This window comes from Spinacia oleracea, chromosome 5 (genome assembly GCF_020520425.1).
Source record: "Spinacia oleracea cultivar Varoflay chromosome 5, BTI_SOV_V1, whole genome shotgun sequence".
NCBI classification, from domain to species: Eukaryota; Viridiplantae; Streptophyta; class Magnoliopsida; order Caryophyllales; family Amaranthaceae; genus Spinacia; species Spinacia oleracea.
The window spans coordinates 340,478-364,013 of record NC_079491.1 but is presented as its reverse complement, the minus strand read 5'-3'; the positions used below and the strand labels follow the sequence as shown (position 1 = coordinate 364,013).

The window sequence follows — 23,536 nt, the reverse complement described above, 5'->3', positions numbered from 1 at the left end:
AAGCATGATTTATTGAAAAATGGTGAACCACATGAAAATGAAGGTGTTCTGGTTATAGAAAAAAAGAAGGGAAGCGAGATAAATAAGGGGACTATTTTAATTTAAGCATTCCCATTCTTTTTAATCTTTACCATTATAAAAAGTTTAACCCCATAAAAAAAGTATTAGTATTACATTAACAAATTAAATTAAAATAGTTGCAAAATAAACACAGAGAGACGAGAGAGATTGAGGGCCAGAAGAAGTCTCCTTTCTCTATACCTCTCTGTTAGTAGTATGAACTACTAAAACAAATTTTGTAAAAGAAAAAAAACAAAGATATTCCATATTTTGTTAAAAAAAAAAAAAAAAAAAAAATGGGAGGGAAGGTGTTGGTATCAGTAATATCTTTAATAATGGTGGTGGGAGTTGTAATAGGCGTAGCCGCGGTGGTGCATCGAGATAAGGGTGGTAGTCATGACGGCAGCAAGGATATTGCAGGTAAAGATGACGAGAAATTATCGTCTTCAATGAAGACAGTGAATGTACTTTGTGGTCCGTCAACTTATAAGGATTCATGTATTAAGAGCTTAGGTTCGGTTACGCAAAACCAAAGTGCAACTCCAAATGACTTTGTAAAAGCTGGTGTTAAGTTAGCCTTGGTTGAAATAGCTAAAGCAACCAACCTTACTGACACCCTTGTACCAAAAGCAAATGCAACTAAGAAACCTGAGATGACTAAGATGGCTATTCAAACTTGTAAGAATTTATTTGACCTTGCTATAGACCGACTTAATGGTGCACTTAAACAAATCCATGATCCTAAAACTTATACAGACAAAGGCCTTGTTTGGAGTCTTCGTCTTTGGCTTAGTGATGTTGTTACATTTTCCACTAGTTGTGCGGATGAGTTTGGAGAAGCTGAGGCTCCAGACCTTGAGAAAATTATGAAAGATGGTGTTGTTAATGCTAAAGAGCTAACTATTAGCATGTTGGATATTGTTACTACCTTTAATGAGGCTCTTGGTGGGTTAGACCTTTCACTTAATGTTACTAATTTGGTAGACCAACTTAAGACAAGTCGTCGTCTTCTTGGCTTGACTACTGTTGATAAACAAGGCTATCCTACATGGTTATCTAACTCAGATCGTAGGCTTATGGAGGGGAGAGGTGTTGAAGAAGAAAAAGAAGAAGAAGAAGAAGATGAAGATGAAGATGAAGATGAAGCTATTGCAGGTCCCAATGCTGTAGTAGCTGGTGGTATGAAGCCTAACGCCATAGTTGCCCAAGATGGTAGTGGGCAGTATAAAACTATTGCAGAAGCTGTGAAAGCACATCCTGGTAAAGTACAAGGTAGATTTGTAATCTATGTTAAGGCAGGTATATATAAAGAGGATGTATTGGTAGGAAAGGAACAGAACAATATATACATGTATGGAGATGGCCCTACAAAGACAGTGATAACAGGTGATAAGAGTTTCACAAAGGGTGTAGCAACTTCACAAAGTGCTCCATTTCAAGTTGATGGACTTGGGTTCTTTGGTAAGGATATAGGCTTTGAAAACACGGCTGGTGCAGTAGGACATCAGGCTGTTGCCTTAAGGGTAGGTGGTTTACAATCTGTATTCCAGAACTGTTTTATTGATGCATATCAAGACACCCTATATGTCCAAGCTGGATCCCAGTTCTTCCGTGATTGCCAAATATCTGGAACAGTTGATTTCATATTTGGTAATGGAGCTACATTGATCCAAAACTCAAAGATCATAGCAAGAAAAGGTAATCCTGGACAACAAAATCTAGTGACAGCTCAAGGTGGAATAGCAGCTAATGAAGCTACAGGGATAGTGATACAAGGGTGTGATATCTCACCAAGTCCAGAACTATTCCCAGATAGGTTAAAGGTGATGACTTTCTTAGGTCGTCCATGGAGACCTTATGCAAAAACAGTATTCATGGAGACAACCATGGGTGATCTAATTCAACCAGAAGGTTATCATGTTTGGCAATCACCAGATGGAAAGGATAACCACTTGACTGCTTTCTATGGCGAGTATGCAAATCGTGGACCTGGTTCTAACACTGCTATGAGGGCTAAATGGCCTAATGTTAAGGTCTTAGACAGGCCCGCTGCTCAACGTTACTCAGCTGCTGTCTTTTTAGCAGGTGCTCCTTGGGTCAAGGCTCTTGGTGTTCCAATTAATCTTAATCTTAATCTTGCTTAGATTTATTTATTTATTTATACTTCATCATTTCTATTAGACTAGAAGAGTATCTTTTTTCCATTATCAAATTCAAATTAATGCTCCCATCTATAGTGGAGTAGATAGGTGAGTAGGAACATACATTTTTTTATTTTTGGATTTCATAAATTTCGATATTTTATCCACATTTTTTTTATGTTGTTTGTAGTATTATCTTTACTGTTATTGTAATAGGATTTTAATCCACTAAAATTCTTAAATGGTTATATTTTTAATTTGTTGTTGGTAAGCGTGTAAATAAGCCGATAAGTTAAACAACTCGCACATTTGTTAATACATAATCAAAGAGATGGGAAAACTAACAAAATAAGATACAGAGTAATGTTCAAACTTTCATAAAAATAGATAGAAATACGGAGTACAAGCAATCAATTTATGAAAATGAAAATTCACTTTTAGGGATGTTCTTCTAGAGCCTTTCCGAGTTAATCTCACTGATTGAAATTTTTTTCCAATCAAATGGCATTTTCGTAAATAATTGATGATTTTATTACGAAAATGCCATTAAATGTGGGTGACATGTCATCAAATATGGTCCACATGTACGGTCATAATTGTATTTTCATAATACATCAAAACTATATAATATACAGTCAACAACTCGCAAAGTACAATAAACTTCTACTAATAATCAATCCACAACTATAAATATACAGTCAACCACTTACCAATAAACAATATTGCATTTTAATAGTTCATCAACAATCATAAAATATACCGTCAACGATAAGTTGTATACAATCAACACCGAGTAATATGCAGTCAATAACTACAAATATACATTCAACACGTAACATTATACTACCTACAGTTTTCAAGCAAAATATTTACGAAAATGCCATTTAATAGGAAAAGTTTTCATAGTTTCTAAATGCAGAAATTATTTTCTTTGTGCAAAATTGAAAAGGTCATAAATACCCTTATATATCCTTGCTAAAAAAAATTAAAAATACCATCATTATCTTCCGTAGTTCCATCGTCATCCATTGATACTCTTCTTTCACTGGAAACACACCATTTTCATGAAAAAACAAAGTCTTCAACCTTCATCCAACCTTAGTTTTTCAATTTATAATGCATAGTAGTATTTCGATGTATACAATTTTTTGTGTTGAACCTAGCTAATATGTTCAACAAATAACAATTCCGTAAGATAAGGTTCTTCGGACTGTCAATGGCAGCGACGCCGACGGCAAGTCGGCAACATCAAAAGTAGCGTACAATCACAATTACCGCATAAAACATCCTCTTTAACTTCATGAGATCGAAATATAAACAAATGGTGTAATCTTCAAAGTCTTGCCTTAGGCTTCAGTTACCAATGGCCATGACTGAAGAATTAATTTATCTACATGCAAAAAATGAATTGTATAAAATTGAATAGTGGAATGTCATGTGAAGAAGGTGCCATTAACAAGTCTAGATGGTTCTCTCCTACTCTGGTATTGCGGTTAGAAATACAAAGCTCGCAATTATTTTGTTACGGGCTTACGGCTTTCTTTGGGTAATTTGGTCATTTATTGTTCTGCATTAAGAAATCAATTTCTGCATTTAGCAACACTCAAAGTTTTCCGTTAACTAGGAATTTCTCGTTCTTCTAGCCTTAAAAGAAGGTTTAATATGTTCCAATAAGACTCAACCAGATGTAAAGATTCAATCAATCTAAATAAATTTAACCAGTTTCACTAAGTTTATTCTCTAATGTTTCTCTTTAAAGCTTGTTCTGTTAAAACTAAGGGTTAATAAGTACAATTTATAACTGAAAATCAAGTGAATAAACGTTTTTGGTGCCACACTTGGCTGCGTATTTGAAAGGAGGTTTATGAGTGGTGATTTGAGGACGAAGAAGAGGAAGAATTTCAATTCCCAGGAAGAAGAATGAGGAATTACCTGAAGTTAGGGTTAGGGTTAGGGTTAGGGTTAGGATTTGGGACGGTGTCAATGTGCAGGAATGTGTTTGCTTCGTCAAAAATGTCAGCTCGTGTTCTTGGATTGAATACTGAGTTGCTTCGCTTCTTCTCCGCCCCTGCAGAGCATGTGGCTCATTTATCACCCGACATAATCCAAATTATGGAGCAAAGGTTGTCATCTATTGAGCGGAGAAGTGCTTTACTTCATGAATTCATCAACAAGGTAATTGCTAATTGTAAATTGTTACTCCTTAATTGCTAATTGCTAATTCTTTCGATTGGATGAAGGGATTATTGTTCTGTTTCATGTTTGGATTATCAACTATTATGACTTTGTTTGGACACTTTGAATATACAAGTTCATGTTTATTTTTAGACTTTTCACTTACGGATTACTCTTGTATATACTTCATATTGTCTCCTGATTTCTTTTTGGGTGACGATTGAAGACAGCCAGATGCCTTACCAGCCGAGTATGTAAGAGCCAATAAGGACCTCAAGAAACTCCGAAGTTCGGTGGAGTTAATACAACACTTGAGAGCCAAGCAGAAGGTATATTACCTTCTCTTTTCGGCTTTACTATTACATTGAAATACAATGATCTTAGCTATTCCATCATTGCATTTTTGAGGTGTGTAAAGATGGAGTCATGTTGGTTGAGCCACTTTTAAGTTTTGATTTCGGTGTTAGATTCAAGTGTAATGTTCTCTAGTGTATTCCACTTTCTTCCCTGAAAGTTATGATCTTTTTTAATTCTTGACTTGATAGTTCTGTCTTGATGCATTAAGTTGGTGTTGGCGGCCTGGCCGGCCTCCAATCAATATAGTGGCGTGTCATTGTCTACAAAATCTTTTGATATAATTGGGAAGCTAATCAAAAAGTTCGACCTACTTTTAACATTTAAGGAAATCGATAGTCTCAAGTCACTCATGGCTGAATGTGCTGATGACAAAGATATGCTAAAGATGGCAAATGAGGAAATGGATCAGGCTGTTGAAGGAGAGAAAAGGCTGCAAATGTTGCTGCTGAAATCATTGCTTCCAAAGGATGACGCTGATGAAAGGGGCAGCATTCTGGAGGTGAGAGCAGGTGGGCAGCACCCTTTTATATACATATTTATTTTATGTAGATGTTTTTTACGACCTGGTGTCCTGGTCTCTTAATCTGGACTTAATACAAGCTATTGAACTAGGTACTGGAGGGGAAGAAGCTTCTTTATTTGCAATGGAAATATTCAAAATGTCAGTCTTCACCTCTTCGGTCTTCTATGACGTTTATTCAGCCAATATGTTTGCGTAGTATGACTCAAACATCTCTGTTGCTCATACTTCGGTGCTTGACACTTGACAGGTATGAGAGATACTCACAGAAGAAGGGATGGAAATTTGAAGTTGTTTATATAACAGAGACTGACCTTAGGGGATTCAAGGTATGCCTAAATCTTAAGATTTATGCTCACATTGATATCTTGATTATTCAGAAGATTTCTATAACTTTTACTGGGCACTGGAACCTGGATAAGTTAAACTAAAGAAATATATTGTTGTCAAATTGATGGCACAGAGTATGTGATCTTTTATGACTACCTTCCAGGAAGCTATTGGATTGATCTCGGGGGCTGGTGTGTATGGGAAGCTCAAGTTTGAGAGTGGTATTCACAGAGTTCAGGTACGAGATCTACTGTGAGTAAAAACTAAAGACTCTAATGGTTCATAACCATCATTGCCACCTTCCTACCATTTTCAGCGCGTTCCTGTGACAGAGAAGTCTGGCCGGGTCCATACAAGTGCTGTAACTGTTGCCATCCTCCCTCAGGCTGATGAGGTACACTTATGTTCTACATGGTTTGGGTGGGTTGAGGTTAAAGAACTTCGGGTTCAAATCGACTAAAGAGTTAAGACTTAAGAGATTTGAAAATGGCCATTTTGTTTTCATGTTTTTTGTGCAATATTTATAACCATGTTACAAAAAATTTACAAAATTTATGTGCAAATAACAAATTACTGTATACTCAAATGCAACCGTAAAATGATGTATAAGTCCAACCAAAACGATTCATACCCGACAATAGTAACATTTCAAGGTATTTTGTATATAAAAGTTCTCATAATCTCATTTGTTTCTTTAAATCTGATGATTTTTGGTCGCTCGGGTAGGAAACGGGTTCGGTCCGGTTCCACACAATTTTCAGGTTCAAGTTCGGATAAATTCGGGTTTAGGGTCATAAGAATTTATTCATAACCCAATAATTTGTTCTAACCAAGCCTTTTTCAGTCTTATCAAGATATACTTTACAAACTGCAAGTATTTGAATCGTTTGGAATTGGTGCTTTACTGGATTGCAGGACGTAATCTTTGTGACACTGACACAATGAGTTTATTTTAATTTGTTCTTCAGGTAGATGTCCAATTGAGAAGTGATGATTTGAGAATTGATACTTACCGCTCTGGGGGTTCAGGTGGTCAGCATGCTAATACTACAAACAGTGCTGTGAGGATAACTCATATTCCTTCTGGGCTGACAGTATCTATTCAAGATGAACGGTCACAGCACAAGGTAAGTTTTGGCCTGTTGCAGGATCTTGCAGCCCTTGCTTTCTTTTATGTTTATTTTTCTGGAAATGATATTTTTTGAGCTATGGGGAATAGCCAACCGTTGGCTAGTGGCTAAGCAGTTTGTTTGTCCAGCATTATTGTTAACACTCCTTGAAACTGAGCATAATAAATTAAATTAGCTATATCATTCTAGTATGGTGCAGGTGACCTGTGATGAGAGAGGTGTAAGGGTGATGTTAGTGGAAGAGGGAGCCTTAGTACCATAGCTCAGTTGCCCTGTTGGAATGTGCTGGGTACTTGTTGCATAGTGGTAAGAGGGTTGGCTGTGCATAACGATAACACTTGGGGTGCCTTATGGGCATGACTGCATGATGAAACAAATGGTGAGAAAAATGATTTTTTGTATGAAGAAAATAGACTCACATAAATATATACATGGATTTACAAAGAATATTTTCTTCTTGAGGCATGGATGACAGAGATGTAGACTGCACATGGATGAAGTCATGAAGGACGGGGGATTGGGAAATGAATAAATGAAGGGTTTAGGACTGAGGGACCTCTCTTTTCTTATATACAGGGGTTGTTTTTTACCGATCATTGGCGAATAGCAATTAGAAGGATACATAACACAGTCCTCGTTTTGGGGACTTGTGCAACTTTTTTGGTGATGAATATTATTGAAGTATAAAGTAAACTTTGATAGTGAACAACCAGACAGTAATAGAAACTGAAAAGCAAAGGGTAGACCTTCAACAGCCTAGGCCCCTAAGAATTCAGTCGTAGCTCCTGTTGGCATTTCCTAGTTGCATAATAAATTAAATTAGCTATATCATTCTAGTATGGTGCAGGTGACCTGTGATGAGAGAGGTGTAAGGGTGATGTTAGTGGAAGAGGGAGCCTTAGTACCATAGCTCAGTTGCCCTGTTGGAATGTGCTGGGTACTTGTTGCATAGTGGTAAGAGGGTTGGCTGTGCATAACGATAACACTTGGGGTGCCTTATGGGCATGACTGCATGATGAAACAAATGGTGAGAAAAATGATTTTTTGTATGAAGAAAATAGACTCACATAAATATATACATGGATTTACAAAGAATATTTTCTTCTTGAGGCTCAGAAAAAGTTGGATAAATATATCTTGAACAAAAATACCAGGAAATTTAGATAATGATTTGTGGAAGGCAAGGGTTCCTTTAAAAGTAAGGGCTTTTGTGTGGACTTTGGCATTGAATAGGATTAATACTAATGACATGCTTCAAAAGAGAAGTCTAGGTTTATATTTGTATGCTTTGTCGAGTTTCTAGTGAGTAGTGCTCCCATGTTTTGTACGTTTTGGCGCGGCAAGGTACCTCCCAAAGAGGTTGTTTGTTTAGAATGAAGAATCTTGGGTTTTCCCTTTAGAGATTGTGGATTGAATGAAAATTGGAGTATGAGGGTTGGGTATAGGTAAGGAGAAGAAATTGTGGTGGCGCAATGCTTTTATAGCAATCAAAGGTGTTGATTTTCTCGCCTAGCCTTCAAAAGAGAAGGCCAGGTTTGGTTTTCGCCAGATATTTGTATGCTTTGTTGAGTTGCTAGCTAGTATTGCTCACATGTATTTTACATTTTGACGTGGCAAGATGCCTCTAGAGGACGCTGTTTGTTTATAATGGAGAATCTTGGATTTTCCCTTTAGGGATTATGGATTGAATGGAAATTGTATTATGAGGGTTTAGTATGGGTGAAATTGTTGTGGTGCAATGCTTTTATGGAAATCAGGTCCTAAGGTGTTGAATTTCTCCCCTAGCCTTGATATTACCTTCATTGAACGGTTTTTTTGCGGCTGGATCGGTATTGAAGGATAGTTTTAGGAGTGTCTTTTTCTTCTCACTTATTATGGGACAAAGTCGCCTATTGAGCCTCATTTTGGGCTAAGGCTGCTCGGACTTTTTAGAGTTACTCAATTGGGCTGGGGTTAAATGATTATTGGATTTGTTTCCTAGACTAACTTATTTTTCTATATGATGATGATCCAGTGCTTGTCGAGGTAAAAAGTTAGGTAAATTTTTTTTTTTTGGGACAAATTTTGGAACTGTATTTGTTAAGCATAAAGGTACTTGAACTTCTTAAGGAGGATATCAATAGACATGGGGGATGCTTTTTGCTTAAAATTTAGCAATTTGAGGGTCAATCACTTTATGTTATCTTGTCCATTTGTTGCTTATTATTTATTAACTCTTTTACAAATATTCTTGTGACTCTGACAATACAATATCATAACTGAGTTATATGCATAATTGCATATCTTGTTCTTGGTGATATTCCATACTTATTTATTACTTGTGTTCTCTCCTTTTCCATGGACTTGTTTTTGTAGAACAAGGCCAAAGCATTGAAGATACTGTGTGCAAAGCTTTATGAAATTGAGAGGTATACAAGTCAGAGAAACCGATCAAAGCTTCGGGCAGAGCAGGTGAAACGCCTAGAAAATTAATCCTCGGTCTAGATAAATATGTGTATTGTTGTTTGTATACCAAGCATGTTTTCAATTCTTCTTTGGGTTGCCATTGAAAAGTTACATTTTCTGATTACAGATTGGCAGTGGTGACAGATCCGAACGCATTCGTACATACAACTTCCCACAAGGGCGTGTCACTGATCACCGTGTTGGGATCACGCATCACTCAATAAATGAGGTGCTGCAGGGGGAGAGTTTAGATGTATTCACTGATGCTCTTCTCTTACAGCAGGAAATGGATGCCATTGCAAATTTCTCAGCCAGCTAGTATTCTGAGTGAAGATAACCTTTTGCACATTGTGATTTGTTAAGAGTTTTCAAAATAATACTTCAAAGGTACAAGTGTGATCATGCTATGGCTGTTGGAACGCTTTCTTCTGTGGAGCTTCAACTACTTTCCGTAGTCATAAATAGCAGCATAATGTAAGTTGGTCCAACATTGGCACATTTTTTTTTTATCATCTCGCACTAGAGAAAAAATTAGGGGATATGAGGAAACGATACGCTATTTTTAATAATACTAAGTTTCTCAAAATTTTCATTTCTTTTATTGCAAAAGAATTATGTTTCTGAAATCATATGGTCAAACAATTGTGTTTCTCACTAGTGTTTCTCTAGAAACAGTTTCTAGAAAACTACTTTTAGGAAGTAGAAATTGTTATCTAGATGGTTGGTCAAACAAACTCGTACACCATGCATGAAGATTTTTTTTCTCTTTCCTTTATTAAGTAAAACTACTCTTATAACAAATGTAAAATAAAATAAAACACCCTAGATAATCAAAATACATGCAAAAATTAAGGAATCCATAAATATAGCAACAAAAGCGGAGAACCACACAAGACTACAGCCCTTATGTAATGAGAAAAATAAGGGGAGATTAATTAAAATTTCTAATTTTGACAAACCATAGATTTTGATATAAAAATAGTTTAATTGTGTATAATCATCGCACCGCATGTCTGCAAAGAATAAATAAAACAGAGAAAAGGAGAGGGGTAAAAAACTCTCTTTTCTCTGCATCATTTATTCTCTGCATAAATTTATAATCAGAAAAATGGGAAGCAAAGTATTGGTGTCAATAATATCCATAATTTTGGTGGTGGGTGTTATAGTTGGGGTGGTAGCTGTTGTCAACCGTCCAGGAGGTAAAGGTGGGATCAAGGATAATGGCAGTAAGGATGACGAAAACCTGTCAGCTTCAATGAAGACGGTGAATGCCCTTTGTGCACCATCTACATTCAAAGATTCATGTATTAAGAGTTTAGGTTCAGCAGCACAAAACGAGAGTGCAACCCCTCAAGACTACGTTCAAATTGGGATTCAAATGGTTTTACAGGAGATATTAAAGGCCAGCAATCTCACTGATGCCTTTGTCTCCAAAGCTAATTCAACCAAATATGTGGAGAGAACTAACATGGCTATTCAAACTTGTAAAGACCTCTACAATTTGGCTGTAGATCGCCTCGAGGGTTCCATTAAAAAAGTTAATGATCCTAAAATGTATAAAGATAAGGGTATTGTTTGGAATGTTCGTCTATGGCTCACTGATGTTGTCACTTTTGCCACTAGTTGTGTAGATGAATTTGATGAGGCTGAAGCTCCTGAACTTCAAAATAAGATGCAGGATGCTGTTGTCAATGCCACTGAGCTCACTGTTAGCATGCTCGATATCATTACCATCTTCAATGAAGCTCTTGCAGACTTGGGTCTTTCTCCTGATGCCAGCAAATTGGTTGAGCTTTCAACTACAGTTAATGCTACATCCAAAGTTGTAGTTACTAGTAGCCGTCGCCTCCTTGGCATGGCCGTTGATGGAGAAGGCTATCCGACATGGTTATCTCGTAGTGATCGTAAGCTCTTAGGTGCCAAAAATATGAACAAGAAAAAGGGGGTTGGTAAGGGCAAGGGCAAGAAGAAAGGAAAGAAGGGAAAGGGCAAGAAGAAGGCAGGAGCTGCAGTAGCAGGAGCAGCAGCAGGAGCAGCTGCTGTAATTCAACCGGGTATGAAGCCCAATGCTGTGGTTGCTCAAGATGGTAGCGGTCAGTTCAAGACGATCAGCGATGCTGTAAGGGCACATCCAGGGAAGAATGCACAGGGTCGGTATGTTATATATGTTAAGGCTGGAATCTATAGGGAGGATGTACTCATAGGTAAGGAGCACACTAATGTTTTCATGTATGGTGATGGCCCTACAAAAACAGTAATAACAGGTGACAAGTGTTTCGCAAAGGGAATTCAAACTTCTAAGACAGCACCCTTTAGTGTAGAGGGTATTGGGTTCTTTGCAAAGGACATGGGTTTTCAAAACACGGCTGGTCCAACAGGCCACCAAGCTGTGGCTTTGAGGGTAAATGCTCTTGAAGCTGTGTTCCATAATTGTTGGTTTGATGGTTTCCAAGACACATTATATGTTCAAGGTGGATCTCAATTCTTCCGTGATTGTCAAATTGCTGGAACTGTTGATTTTATATTTGGTAATGGTGCTACTATAATACAAAACTCAAGGATACTTGCTAAGAAGTGTGACCCTAACCAAATGAATTTAGTCACAGCTCAAGGTGGTGTAGCTGTTAATGAACCAACTGGTATTGTAATTCAAGGTTGTGAGATACTACCTGATAAAGACCTTTTCCCACTCAGGTTTGAACTTAAGACTTACTTGGGTCGGCCATGGAAGATGTATGCAAAGACTGTGTTCATGGAGTCTCTTATGGGAGACTTGATCCAACCTATTGGTTATGAACCTTGGGCTGGAAATGCAAATATTAATACTGCATTTTATGGTGAATACGCCAATCGTGGACCAGGTGCCAATACAGCAATGAGGGCCAAGTGGAAGAATGTTAGGGTCTTAAATAAGGCTGATGCCCAACGCTATTCAGCTGGTGTCTTCTTAGCCGGGGCTCCTTGGGTTAAAGCCGTTGGTGTTCCACTAAATCTTCTTGTTGCATAATGAATGTGTTTAGGACTCAGGATTAACCAGACTTCTATCAGTCACTGATTTGCTAGACTTTCTTTACTGGAGTATTATATACATAACAAATGCATGAATCAATATTTACCTTCTCTCTGTATAATTTTAAAGGTGTATGGGGAAGGGGGGAAGTGAGAGATTCATTTTGATATGAGGAGGAAAGGGATTTTTTATGTATAAGAATTAAATTGTCCTCCATTTTAATAAACACCAATGTTGGAAAGATTCTCATTCTAAAATATAAGGTATTATCAACAGAAAACCATAAATAATATATAAGGTTTCAACTTTGATTGATGAAGAATTTCCGAATTTGGAATTTAATTCGAAAACTTTTAAATTGGTCCACAAGCTTTCTTCGAGGCCGAGGGCTAAAGAAGTAAGATCGAGATCAATACAGCACAATGAAACCATCAATAGTATAATTTGTTTTTATTTTTAAAATTCAACATAATTGGACAGTGAAGAATTCACAGCTAAATCATTTCCCTATACCTTTCTTTTTCTCAAAATAATAGGAGGATTTCCTAAAAAAAATGTAAATCGGCCTACTAAAAAAGAACTTCCCTAAAAACCCCGAGAAGTGATACAACACACGTTCATCACGTAATAAGTAGAGGAAACTCTAAATAAGAGCGGCGACACCAACTTGTTGCATCTCTCTTAGCCTCCACATTGAGTAAATAGCATCATCTTTTATATCTTCTGGGTCCATTTGTTGCATAGCCCACGCATAATATACAGTGTGGATGGTGTCCTGCTCCAAAGAATACCAAACTAAATTAACCTCACATCACTTTGTTTTATTATGGCGTGGTAGATGTAATATAATACGGAGTATGACTTTCAGAACGATGTATGAATTTCATGTAAACTGCTTAACCTACAAATCGTAAAAGAAATAGAGTAATTATGTAACAAGCCATTTATAATGTAAAGCCCTAACATTAGTAAATTTGCGCTAAGGAACTTAAATGTTGCTCTCACTAAATTTAGTACATAGATGAAGCTCGTCAAGGCAAACACCTATCTTCAGAGGCTGTTGGTTAGGTATTCCAAAAACACAAATACCTTCTATTTCTTTTCTTGAATACAAGCTAAAAATTCAAGTAGCTGGAGTATCATGAAACCATTTTCATCCAGCAACTTAAGAGTATACGATCCAACACAACAGAATTAAAAAAGTGTATATGAAAGAAGGAAAGAAAAAGAAAAAGTACTCTAAATTTACCTGACTTCCGTCCTTTATCGAACCTTGTCTATTGCGTACACAATACACTTGCTGCGTTTGGAACTAAATGAGAAGCATCATTAACATATGTCAGTTAAAAAACACGCAGCTGAGGAGAAAAGATAATATTCCGGGAGTCCAATAAAGTCTAGAAACTACTCACTGCAAGAATAATAATGGGACTAGACCCCATCATTTTAGTCTCTCTTACATCCACCTCAGATACATGCAAAATCTGCATTCAATAGCAACATGTATTAGGGAAGCTTATACAACAGAATTAAAACAAGCAAGAATCAGAGATATCAAGGAAAAAGAACGAAAGTATCAACTTCTAGACAGTTATAAGCACCAAAATGCATTTGAAATCAAACAAGGTTAATCACTAATATTTCTGAAACATTAACATCTGTAGATACAGACAAGCTAAGTGAAGCAAGGTAGGCTAAGTATCCAGCTTGCAGCACATCTGCAGTTTGGGTCATGGTGGCACACTGGTAAATAGTCGGGTTTATCCACAAACATAAGCCAAAGGGTGAACAATATTTATCATGGTTAGTAATTCTAGAAAGATAGAAGTGCCAGAACTAGTAGCAATAGGTTAAAAGCAGAATTAAGACCCATTCCATGATACGGTGATGATAAGTCGAAATAGCATATAATCCTGAATAATGTTCAGGTTTATTTTTGCACTGTGAGGTAGCACACTATCTCTGAACGAGGTTGTTTGCTTTGCACGAGATGTTTGATTGTCCGCTAAATGTTTTGGTCTGGAAGGGTAAAAGAGAAAAATGGGAGGCATTGCTTTTATGGCGATCATGTGTTGTGTGTGGTTAGAACAAAGCTCATGTATCTTTCAGGAGCTTGTCAAAATGTAAAGTGGATTGTTCTGGGATAAAGTAACCTTTCTAATACTGTTGTTGGCCAAAGTGGCTGGGGCTTTTAAGAATCATTTGATTGGCAAAAAAGATTGTAAATTTGTTATCTTTTTGGGTTGGACAGCTTGTGCACTATTTTGCACACATTCTTGGCTTCTTGCAGAACATATAAATGTTTTTCCTCGTCAAAATAACAATACCAAAAGTGATTCGGAGTCATCTTATGATCCCACTTGCACAACACATACTCCGTAATAATTATGCATGAATCTTCTAAAACTATGCGCCCATGCATTTAGAATCACAAGTGATGCATTTAACAAAAACCGGAGGGAGTAAATCACACAACAATTAAAGGTGTTAAATGAAATATAAATTAGAATCACAAGGAAAGAATTTAAGGTTTAGCTACTCTGTAAAAACTCCATTCAATGGAGCTCCAAAATGGCAATTATGAGACTACATGCCTGATTCAGGCCAACATCAATATGTGATTAAGTTGCAGCACCTGACCTTATTATCAAAGAAAATATCCTGGCTTTGAAAAACTTTATGCTCGGCTTTACACCGTTCCACTACTTCAGAGCTACAATATTTCTCCAAGACTTTGAAGTCCCCCTGGACGAAACAATTTTAAAGAGAAGTTAACAGTGATGTTTGCAAAGGAAACGAAATGGCAATTGCAAAAATAAGGCGCAGCCATTTTTTGAGGTATTCAATATTTACCTTAAGGTAAGCATTCAGAACTGGCTTGATGACTTCCTGAACCTCAGCTACAAAATCAGGCAAAGAAAACGATCTGGCAGAGAAGAGATAAATTTGGTTGTGCTATGAAAGTTTAAGAACTAGATAATTACTATTGACAAACACATACGGATCGCGACGACGTATTTCCTTGAATGACATTCCAGAATCATTTTCTCCAAAAACTTTGTCGTTAATACTGAGATGAAAGGAAGGAAATCACCAACGTAAATTTCGCTTACTAATTTAATCAGCACATACATGCAGAACTAACGCAGTTTGTGTACCTGAACTTACTCCTGAATTTTATGTACAACAGGACTGTCACTAGTTTCCCATCTTTCCTGCAGATCTTCAGCCAACTGACAGAGATTTGAAGAAATACTATCAGATCAAATTTAAGGGATACAAAAAGAAACCCAAAAATAGCAAAAAATGAAAAAACAAAAAGAAAATCAAAACCAAAGCCTTATTCCCAAAAGGAACGTGTCGGCTACATGAACCAGGAACCTATCAAATGTGGTCATCCACGCGATCCTCTTCTTCCAATTGCTTCTGTAGTATTATCTACTGGTACATGGTCAGGAGGGAGGAGATGTTCGTAAACCCATCCAGCCATCCTTCCCCACCGAAACCCCAACCCCCACCACACACACACCCACACTGGGGAAAAAAAGGAAAAAGCTGCTAGGTATCCAAAATCATAAAAGAAATGCAAGCTCAACTATGTAGGCTGTAATCAAGTGCAATAAACAATTATATCTAAAGCATACCTCCTGGCTCTTCGTAACTACAGGTTCACCCATCTTAGTGATGCGTCTGAACATTGGATTGCCTCGCATCTAGGTAGAACAAGATTCTAGATCAGCAATAAATATTTACAGGAAGAACAGCACCAACATATAGCAGCAAACTCACCTTTTCTTTTACTGACTCCCACTTTTTGTTCCATGGGGACTGCTTCACTGGTACCACAGCAACTTCAGTTCTGTCACTTGTTTCTCCTGTTGAGGATGAAGCAGTATACTGCATTCTTTTCCTTCTATTTGGCTTTCCACTCAATTCTTCCTTCACTATAGTATAACTTTTCTTGGCTAAGTCGGCTACCTTTGCTTCCTTTAATTTCTGAAAGGCTGATGAAATCTTGGGATAGGATGAAGCGAATGTTGACCTAAAAGTACTAAATAAAGTCTCTGCAGTACCCCTAGGCTCAGATTGCTGGTGTTCCTCACCAGATGAGGGTTTGGCCCCATCTTTAACATTATCACCTTCATTTGTCGTACTATTGCTAGACGCTAAAGATTCTTGGCTCCCTAAACCAAGAGTCCCTTTAACCTACACAAAGAAACGCAGAAGTAAATCTGCATCAGATTTAGAATTTGAATTTACTGAAAAAGAATTCCAACTACTACCTGATTTTTCTATGGTTACTGTTACCCTTAGTTTAAAAAAGCGCAAGGCGCACTAAGGCGCACAAGGGTCATGGAGCCTAGGCGCAAGGCTCAGGCGCGCGCCTTTTGGATACAAGGCGCACATAATTTTCTAATAGACCTTAAAATTCGGTATAGAAAAAATTAACAGAATTTATACTTAAAACAACATATTTTTATTGGAGTGCCATATTTTCTTGCCGGTTCATAAGTATTGCGTGATCCCGTCGATGGAGTGCCAGAATTAGAACCTTCCATGGTAATTACAAGCTGGAAATATGAAAATTAACTCATATTATGCTACTTCCACTACCCAAAATGCTAGGGTTGTAAAGATATGACCGTTGATAGGTCACATGAGGTGTGTTTATATCATTAAAAAAGAAAAAAATGTAAATAAAAGATCCACATCATCCTATCGCGCCTGAAGACTGAAGCCGCACAAGGCGCTGCGACTTGCGCCTTACCTAAGGCGCACAAAGGCGCACGAAGGCGCCCGCCTGGTTGACATCAGTGAGCCTGGAGAGCTCAAGGCGCCGAAGGCTGAGCCTAGGTGAGCCTTGCGCCTAGGTGCGCCTTGGGCGCGCTTTTTTAAACTAAGCGGTTACCTTAGATAAATGAATTCAGGAAAGTAAGAGAGAAGAAAGTTAGTGGGGTTTTGTAAGAAAAGGTAGGAGAGAGAGTGAAACAGGCGGGGTTTGGTGTAATTAAAAAATAGGAGAGATAGTGTTGTAAGTGGGATTTGTGTGGGGTATTAGGGGACAAAACTTTGCCAAATAAGAATAAAGTAGAAGTGTAACAAACAAAAAAACGGATGAAAATAGAAAGTGTAACCAACAAAAAACCGGAGAAGTACATAAGAAACTAGGCAGACCTCCTCTTTTGCAGATGATATCTTCTCTTTCATATTTGCGGAAACCTGCAGGAAGTAAAACAGACATTTGCTGATAATTATGTAAAACAATCTTCCATATTTCTTTCATTCAAATGAGACTTTAAGCAAAGAAAAGTTACATGTTAATAATTTAACTACCCCACAAGCCACAATTGAAAAGATGGGATACAACTCAAATGATAGAGAGATATCCTTAAGTGCTTAAACTATAATTGTCATTTAAATCAGCTAATTAGAAATGGTTCGAATGACCAACTTAGTTAACAGAAATGGAGCTGGCTGGCCTCACATGTAAACCCAGACCAAAACGAGAAAAATGACTCTACACTGTGGACATGAAAACAGCAATTGGTTTGAATTGATTACCTTAGGAAGGGCGGAATTACCAAACTGGTGTATACAAATAAGGGGGTTTTTGAAATAGGTATAAAAAAATCCGGCAACATTTTGGTATATAAAACAAAGGCATCGACAAATTTACCCAAATATTTATCTAGCCTATAAACTGCACTTTTCAAACATTTTCCCTCTTTCAACATCTTTTTCTAATACCGATATAATTGTAACAGAAGCACCATAACATAACAATATAATTTCTCTATCGCCTAAACATTTAATCCGCCCATAATTAATTACAGAGTATAAGTATTTAACACTACAATATTATATCAGAAACAAAAGTTGATATGGGGGAAACTACAATATACACATTTTGGTGAATTTGTTAACGCTCTTTTTCTATATAATATTCCAACTAGTTGTTGGAACTTCTTTTTTCATTATACCAATTTGGCAAGCCTTCCTAATTTTATATACCATCTAGTAATCCAGACCCCATAAAAAACAGGAGCAAGAAGAAAAAAGGAATCGTGTTTAAGTATATCAACCGACTTTGACCTACTCCCTGGCAATGTATAGAAAGGCTCAAGGCGCACCAAGGCGCTTTGGAATTCCCAGCTCCTTAGGCGCGCCTCAGTGCGCCTCATTCAAGTGAGGCTCCCCGGATAAAAAGTAAAAACAATTGTGAAAATTTGGTGTGTGCCTTAGTGCGCCCAAGGTGCACCTCGCCAAAACAATAAAGGGCGCTGGTTCCAAACGCATTGCGCGCGACGTTTTATAAACTGATCCCTCGAATAACAATTTCTTACCAAAATTCTTCTGATCATTTCAAATTTCCCTGAACTTGTAGACTTCTCTAATTAATAAACTATTCATAACTTTTCTGAATTGGCCAGAAGGCTCAGAACTTATGTCTGAACTTGTCCAAACTATTTACAGTCTTCCAAACTTTTTGAACTTTGCCAGACTTTATTTTACACTTAGTTTGGATAGCAAGCTAGAAGGGAAAGGAGAGGGAGGGAAAGAGGAGTAGGGGGAATGGAACCAACGGGAGGGGGAAGGTGGAGCTTCATTTCCCTCGAAATATCTCTAATTGTGCACGGTTTCCTTCCCCCCAAACAATGAGTTCCCCTCCCTTTCTCTCCAATTTCTCTTTTCCAAACAAAGTGTTAATTTTGTTGAACCTTCCTAAAACTTTGCTTTAGTCTTTTTTAATAAGTAAAAGTAACATGGAAATTGGAAAAGAAGAACTTCTAAATCTGTGAAGACATCTAGCACATTAGAGAAATAGGAAAATCCTCATGCATCAAAAATTTGTCAGCTTATAGTGAATGCTTTTGTTAGAATGAGTTCATAAAATTAGTCCAACTTATACTCTTATAGTGACTGGTTTTGTTAGAATGAGTTCAGATAGTAATCCTGACCTTATAATAAGACTAAATTTAAAACTTAACTCAGGAACAGACCTTCTTTGCAGTCTCTTCAGCTTCTGTCCATACACCATCAACATGCTTGTGTAGCTGCTCAGTTGTCTGCTTTACTCTGCATAAAACATTCATCATGTTATAATGAGCTGGAATAGCTGGAATAGCTGCTCAGTGTACTCAGCATATAACATTCATCATGTTATAATGAGCTGCATAAAACATTCATCATGCTTGTGTAGCTGCTCAGTTGTCCATACATCATCAACATGCTGGTTATAAAACATTCACATGAGCTGGTAGCCATCTTCTTCAACCGAGATTTACAATGTACTACCTCCGTTTCTAAATAGTTGCACCATTTTGACTTTTGGCGCTAATTATTTATCATACCTTGATTATAATTTTTTGCTAATAAAGAAAAACTAAATTTGAACATATAATTTGTTATTGGTTGGTCTCAATGTATATTTCAAATATATCAACTTGTTATAATTTTTACTAATACATAATTATAAATATTGATGGTCAGAGTTATGCGTTGGCAAACATGAAAGCCAAAATGGTGCAACTATTTTAAAACGCATGAAATATTTGGTTACCATAGAGGAAAGGAAAGGGAAAGGAACGAGAGATAACGGAAGAGAAGAAGAGCCAAAGAGGAGTGCATTAGCATTCCCTCCAAATCTTTCCAACTATGAAAGGATTTAGCCATAAAAAAGAAAAGAAATTCCGAATCCTTTCCCTTTCCCCATTCATAACCAAACTAGTGATGGTGTGTCTCTCCCTCTTCCTTCCCTGCCTTTTAGGAGTAGTTGAAAAGATTACCTGACTTTCAGATCTTCTTTTACTCCTTTCAACTCCTCTGCTTTCTCTTTCAGCTGCTTAACTGATTGTTGGAATTCCTTATTACTATCATGCAGTGAAAGAAGAGGGATTAAAAAAGAGATTCTCAAATACGCATAGAAAAGGGGAAAACCCGCGCCTAGATTAAAAAAAAAATGAATAGCCACTAGATTCACATCAATAGATTAAAAAGATCAACAAAATGGAGGGAATTTTATAGTTCTTGAACAAAATGTCGAATAGAATCTGATTCCCAAGAAGTAACAAAGCATTGTATTTAAGTTCACTGTGTCTACTGCTCAAATTCAATATTGTTATTGCATGCAAAATCAAACTAAGATAAATAAAGAAGCTTTTAATATCAAAACCTTATGAACTGAGACAATCAAGACCAATAGAGATTAAAAGAAACACAAAAATAAAATACAAGCTCTATCGAAACTTTGATTTCAGAATCAATAGAATTCAAGACGGGGAAAGGACTGCATGATTAGGCATGCTGAATTTACTCCTCTAATCACAAAATTTGAACCTTCATGGCAGTGCAAAAGGGTTGCTAACTAAGAGGCAGTACTGTCAACAACTTTAACGAATCCCTCGTTGTCTAAACTCTAAAGATAAAGGAGTTGCGCCTTTTAGTGGTGGCTCTATAGTTGATACCCCTCCCTTCGCAAACCATCTAGTAGTCAAATCAATTTAAGAACTAAAATACCCAAGCAAGAACTAACACAAGTTTTTCAGCTTTTATAAATGCAAAGCATTCACTTTTCAAAATTATCCCTTTTACACTTCATCAAATAACAGTAAGTCTTTGAGAAAATTAACAATTTATAAATAGATTCTGCATAAAATATAAAATAAAATAATATCGCCGATACCCATCCTTTGGCACAAGAATTCAAACGCACCAACAAAATCACCAAGTAATAAAATGAATTCAGCAACTAAAATAAAAAGATCAGTAATTTGTGATGGGGTTACTGATTCTCAAAAATGGAAATTTTTTTGTCAAAAAGGGTTTCTGAATGTATAAAAATTGTCAGGGCTCTGTTTAAATTAGCAGATAGTACAGTAGTATATGGGAACTAGTAGCGAGCAGTAGTAGACAGCTGATTGTATTAGTAAATCTAACCACTGCTTATCGAAATACTCTTAAACTGCTAATAATGATTTCACTGCTAAATAAATAGTCACCTCCATGTATACTTCTTTTGGCAGTTTAACTTATCAGCAAGTTTGTCAGAACAAGTTTTTGTATTACATAGTATCGTCATAATTGTGTAATATGTCAATTATTTATATTCATGTGATCAGTTTTTGCAACAACACTTCTAACTCCAAATGTAATCCTTTTTTATACAACTGTAAGTAAAACAATAGGATGGTTAATTACAACTAACAAGTCCTTTGCATTATAAATTTTCCTAGAGCAATGCCCGTGAATTTACAAAACTTAAAATAAGGTTAGAGAAAAGAAGATGTAGCAATAGAGCGCACCCTGAACAAGTAACCACATACTGAATGACACAAATATAATCGTGTACCTACGTTTTAAGGGGTTTGAGCTATCGCAATTGCCGGGAATTTGGGAAGGAAGGGGGTTGAGAAGCACAACACCTAAGATGATTCAAATACGATGCAAAGGCCCGCTATTGTGATATTAAGGGGGTGTTACAAGTTGGAAATTAGTAACAGAATCAATTCAGCAAGAATTATGAAACACGCCTTTGCACAAATTGAAAGCAACCACTAATTAGTATGATCCCTTTTAACCTTAATTGTTCAAGTCTCCTAAACAGCAGTATGCCTTTCAGCAAATCGACATAAAAATACAATTAAAACGAAATTTTAATACTCCAACAAAAAAAACCCAATAATCTCTGACAACACAATTTAATTACTTGCACCAAAAGAAAGAAAATAAACTCAAATTGAAAGTAAATTAGCAGAATAATATGAAAAAAAAATCACAAAAGAATCATAAGTTGGTGAAATTACCTGGTAGCTTCACCTTTAATCTTGTTGGAAAACTCATTAAACACACTAAATTGACGATTCAACGAATACCCATTTCCAGACATCAACCTTAGCTTCGGATTCGATTGCTGCAACTGCAGGCTAAGATTTCTAAAACCCAGAAGAAAAAAAATCTAAAAAATAGGAAAAAATTAGAGGGAAGAAGAAGAACCTGCTGATGTGGTAAAAATTGGAGGTAAAGGCGTTGTCTGGAGAAGAAGAAATCACGAACAAGTTTTCTGCTCGCCATTTTTGGAGAAGACCTATTGCAGTGATGGCGTAATTTTAAGATTCGGGAAAAATGAACAAGTGCAAAACCCTAATTCAAAATTTGAAGGAGCGGCAAGTAGGGAGCGACTGGACAAAAGTAAAATGTTTGCGAAAACCCCAGAAATCAAAAAAAAATGGGGAAAGGAAGGAGGAGAGATTACATAATTACCTAAGAAGAATGGGGAAGAAAAGTGGGAAACTGGAAAGAGCAGTAGCTTCTTTCTCTCGCTTTCTTATTATGTGAGAGAAGTCAGAGATCAATTTGATTGTCTCTCTAACATATAACTAGGTTTTTGGCCCATTCTACGCACGGGCTTTTTTTTTAGGAAAATAACTAAAAGTACAGATAGTAAATACTCATACAAAGTATTATATGGAGTACTACATACTTCCTCCGTCCCGGAATACTTTAAACGGTTTGACTTTTTGCACTATTCACATAATTCACTTTGACCCTATTTTATTTCAAGTATATGAAAACAAATGTTAGTATATAATATATTGTTGGCTTCATCTTAATATATATTTTCAAAGTATTAATATTTTATAAGTTTTTATAATATGTAGTTAAAGATATTGGTGGTCAAAGTTGTGCGTTGGCAAGCGTGTCCAGTCGAAGCGTTGCGAGTATTCCGGGACGGAGGGAGTAATTATAATAATTTTATTACGCCTTGTAGCTAGTAAAAAAAAAATCAATTACCACACTTACATTGATATAGATGGTAATTAAAATGCGTTCCTCTAAATTGATCATGAAGTAAAAACTATTACTCCGTAGTGAATACTCACCTCATAAAAAAGAGAAAAATTCCCACTAAATAGAGAACGAAGTGAGAAAAAATTCGGATAAATATCGAATAAAAGTTGTATGATGTATGAGTAGCTTTTTATAAATAATTTGAATACATCGTACATGAACAACTCAAATTCTAACAGTTTGAGATTTCTCTCCTTATATCGGAGTAGCTCAAAATTAATAGATTAATGGTTTATATAGTAAATGTGGTGAATCATTCTAATTTATTTAAAGAAGGTTTTATTTAAGTTAGCGTAAGTTTTTTTTTTTTCTCTATTCACAGACCCAAGTCAAGCAAAATTTCAAATATAAAAATGAAACACACACATAAAAAATAATTAAAAGATGCAATATTGATAGAAACATCTTAATACATAAAGAATATACGTAATGCTACAATATGATTTTCCCCATGGTATAATGATAAACATCATCGCAGGTAATTTAGCAACATAGTTGCATCGGCACATAAACTAAGCAA

General features: G+C 36.5%; 4 protein-coding genes across 9 annotated transcripts; 3 read left to right on the top strand and 1 right to left on the bottom strand.

Annotated features, from left to right (window-relative positions):
- The first annotated feature begins 170 nt into the window (after window positions 1–170).
- LOC110775917 (pectinesterase-like) lies at window positions 171–2,466 on the top strand. The gene has a single exon (XM_021980518.2). It carries the CDS (start codon window positions 357–359, stop codon window positions 2,202–2,204), a length of 1,848 nt encoding a protein of 615 aa, XP_021836210.2. The 5' UTR covers window positions 171–356; the 3' UTR covers window positions 2,205–2,466.
- A 1,424-nt stretch (window positions 2,467–3,890) lies between these two features.
- Window positions 3,891–12,411, top strand: LOC110776198 (peptide chain release factor 1, mitochondrial). Of its 3 annotated transcripts, XR_008921047.1 has the most exons (11): window positions 3,891–4,376; window positions 4,607–4,705; window positions 5,059–5,242; window positions 5,346–5,394; window positions 5,504–5,582; window positions 5,747–5,821; window positions 5,900–5,977; window positions 6,552–6,710; window positions 9,069–9,164; window positions 9,286–9,632; window positions 10,325–12,411. XR_008921047.1 is itself a non-coding variant. In XM_021980758.2 (10 exons), exons 1-10 carry the CDS (start codon window positions 4,122–4,124, stop codon window positions 9,475–9,477), a joined length of 1,266 nt encoding a protein of 421 aa, XP_021836450.1. In that variant the 5' UTR covers window positions 3,891–4,121; the 3' UTR covers window positions 9,478–9,784. The 3 variants fall into 3 exon arrangements, 2 of the variants coding, with proteins under 2 accessions (XP_021836450.1, XP_021836451.1); XM_021980758.2 differs by lacking the exon at window positions 10,325–12,411 and having other exon boundaries at window positions 9,286–9,784; XM_021980759.2 differs by lacking the exon at window positions 10,325–12,411 and having other exon boundaries at window positions 3,894–4,376; window positions 4,603–4,705; window positions 9,286–9,784.
- On the top strand, window positions 9,918–12,411 carry LOC110776187 (probable pectinesterase/pectinesterase inhibitor). Its single transcript, XM_021980746.2, has one exon. It carries the CDS (start codon window positions 10,267–10,269, stop codon window positions 12,163–12,165), a length of 1,899 nt encoding a protein of 632 aa, XP_021836438.2. The 5' UTR covers window positions 9,918–10,266; the 3' UTR covers window positions 12,166–12,411.
- A 166-nt stretch (window positions 12,412–12,577) lies between these two features.
- Window positions 12,578–22,564, bottom strand: LOC110776163 (mitochondrial import inner membrane translocase subunit TIM44-2). 4 transcript variants are annotated; one of them, XM_021980727.2, is made up of 15 exons: window positions 22,429–22,564; window positions 22,162–22,252; window positions 21,972–22,084; window positions 19,956–20,039; window positions 19,170–19,245; window positions 17,326–17,388; window positions 15,958–16,374; window positions 15,813–15,881; window positions 15,337–15,401; window positions 15,170–15,238; window positions 15,022–15,094; window positions 14,809–14,913; window positions 13,581–13,652; window positions 13,418–13,480; window positions 12,578–12,943 (listed from the first exon to the last, which is right to left on the bottom strand). In XM_021980727.2, exons 2-15 carry the CDS (start codon window positions 22,237–22,239, stop codon window positions 12,812–12,814), a joined length of 1,479 nt encoding a protein of 492 aa, XP_021836419.1. In that variant the 5' UTR covers window positions 22,240–22,252; window positions 22,429–22,564; the 3' UTR covers window positions 12,578–12,811. The 4 variants fall into 4 exon arrangements, with proteins under 4 accessions (XP_021836419.1, XP_056684515.1, XP_056684514.1 ...); XM_056828537.1 differs by having other exon boundaries at window positions 17,344–17,388; XM_056828536.1 differs by having other exon boundaries at window positions 21,972–22,078.
- Between the last annotated feature and the right edge of the window lie 972 nt (window positions 22,565–23,536).

What these genes read in the sequence shown, in the direction of transcription:
- LOC110775917 (XM_021980518.2), top strand. Translation starts at nt 357, where the DNA reads ATGGGAGGGAAGGTGTTGGTATCAGTAATATCTTTAATAATGGTGGTG.
- LOC110776198 (XM_021980758.2), top strand. Translation starts at nt 4,122, where the DNA reads ATGAGGAATTACCTGAAGTTAGGGTTAGGGTTAGGGTTAGGGTTAGGA. An exon ending in TCCTCCCTCAGGCTGATGAG is followed by an intron (nt 5,978 to 6,551) that starts GTACACTTATGT and finishes TTTGTTCTTCAG; the next exon opens with GTAGATGTCCAATTGAGAAG. An exon ending in ATGAACGGTCACAGCACAAG is followed by an intron (nt 6,711 to 9,068) that starts GTAAGTTTTGGC and finishes TTGTTTTTGTAG; the next exon opens with AACAAGGCCAAAGCATTGAA.
- LOC110776187 (XM_021980746.2), top strand. Translation starts at nt 10,267, where the DNA reads ATGGGAAGCAAAGTATTGGTGTCAATAATATCCATAATTTTGGTGGTG.
- LOC110776163 (XM_021980727.2), bottom strand. Translation starts at nt 22,239, where the DNA reads ATGGCGAGCAGAAAACTTGTTCGTGATTTCTTCTTCTCCAGACAACGC. An exon ending in ATATTTTCTTTGATAATAAG is followed by an intron (nt 13,653 to 14,808) that starts GTCAGGTGCTGC and finishes TATTGAATGCAG; the next exon opens with ATTTTGCATGTATCTGAGGT. An exon ending in CGATAAAGGACGGAAGTCAG is followed by an intron (nt 12,944 to 13,417) that starts GTAAATTTAGAG and finishes TCTTTGGAGCAG; the next exon opens with GACACCATCCACACTGTATA.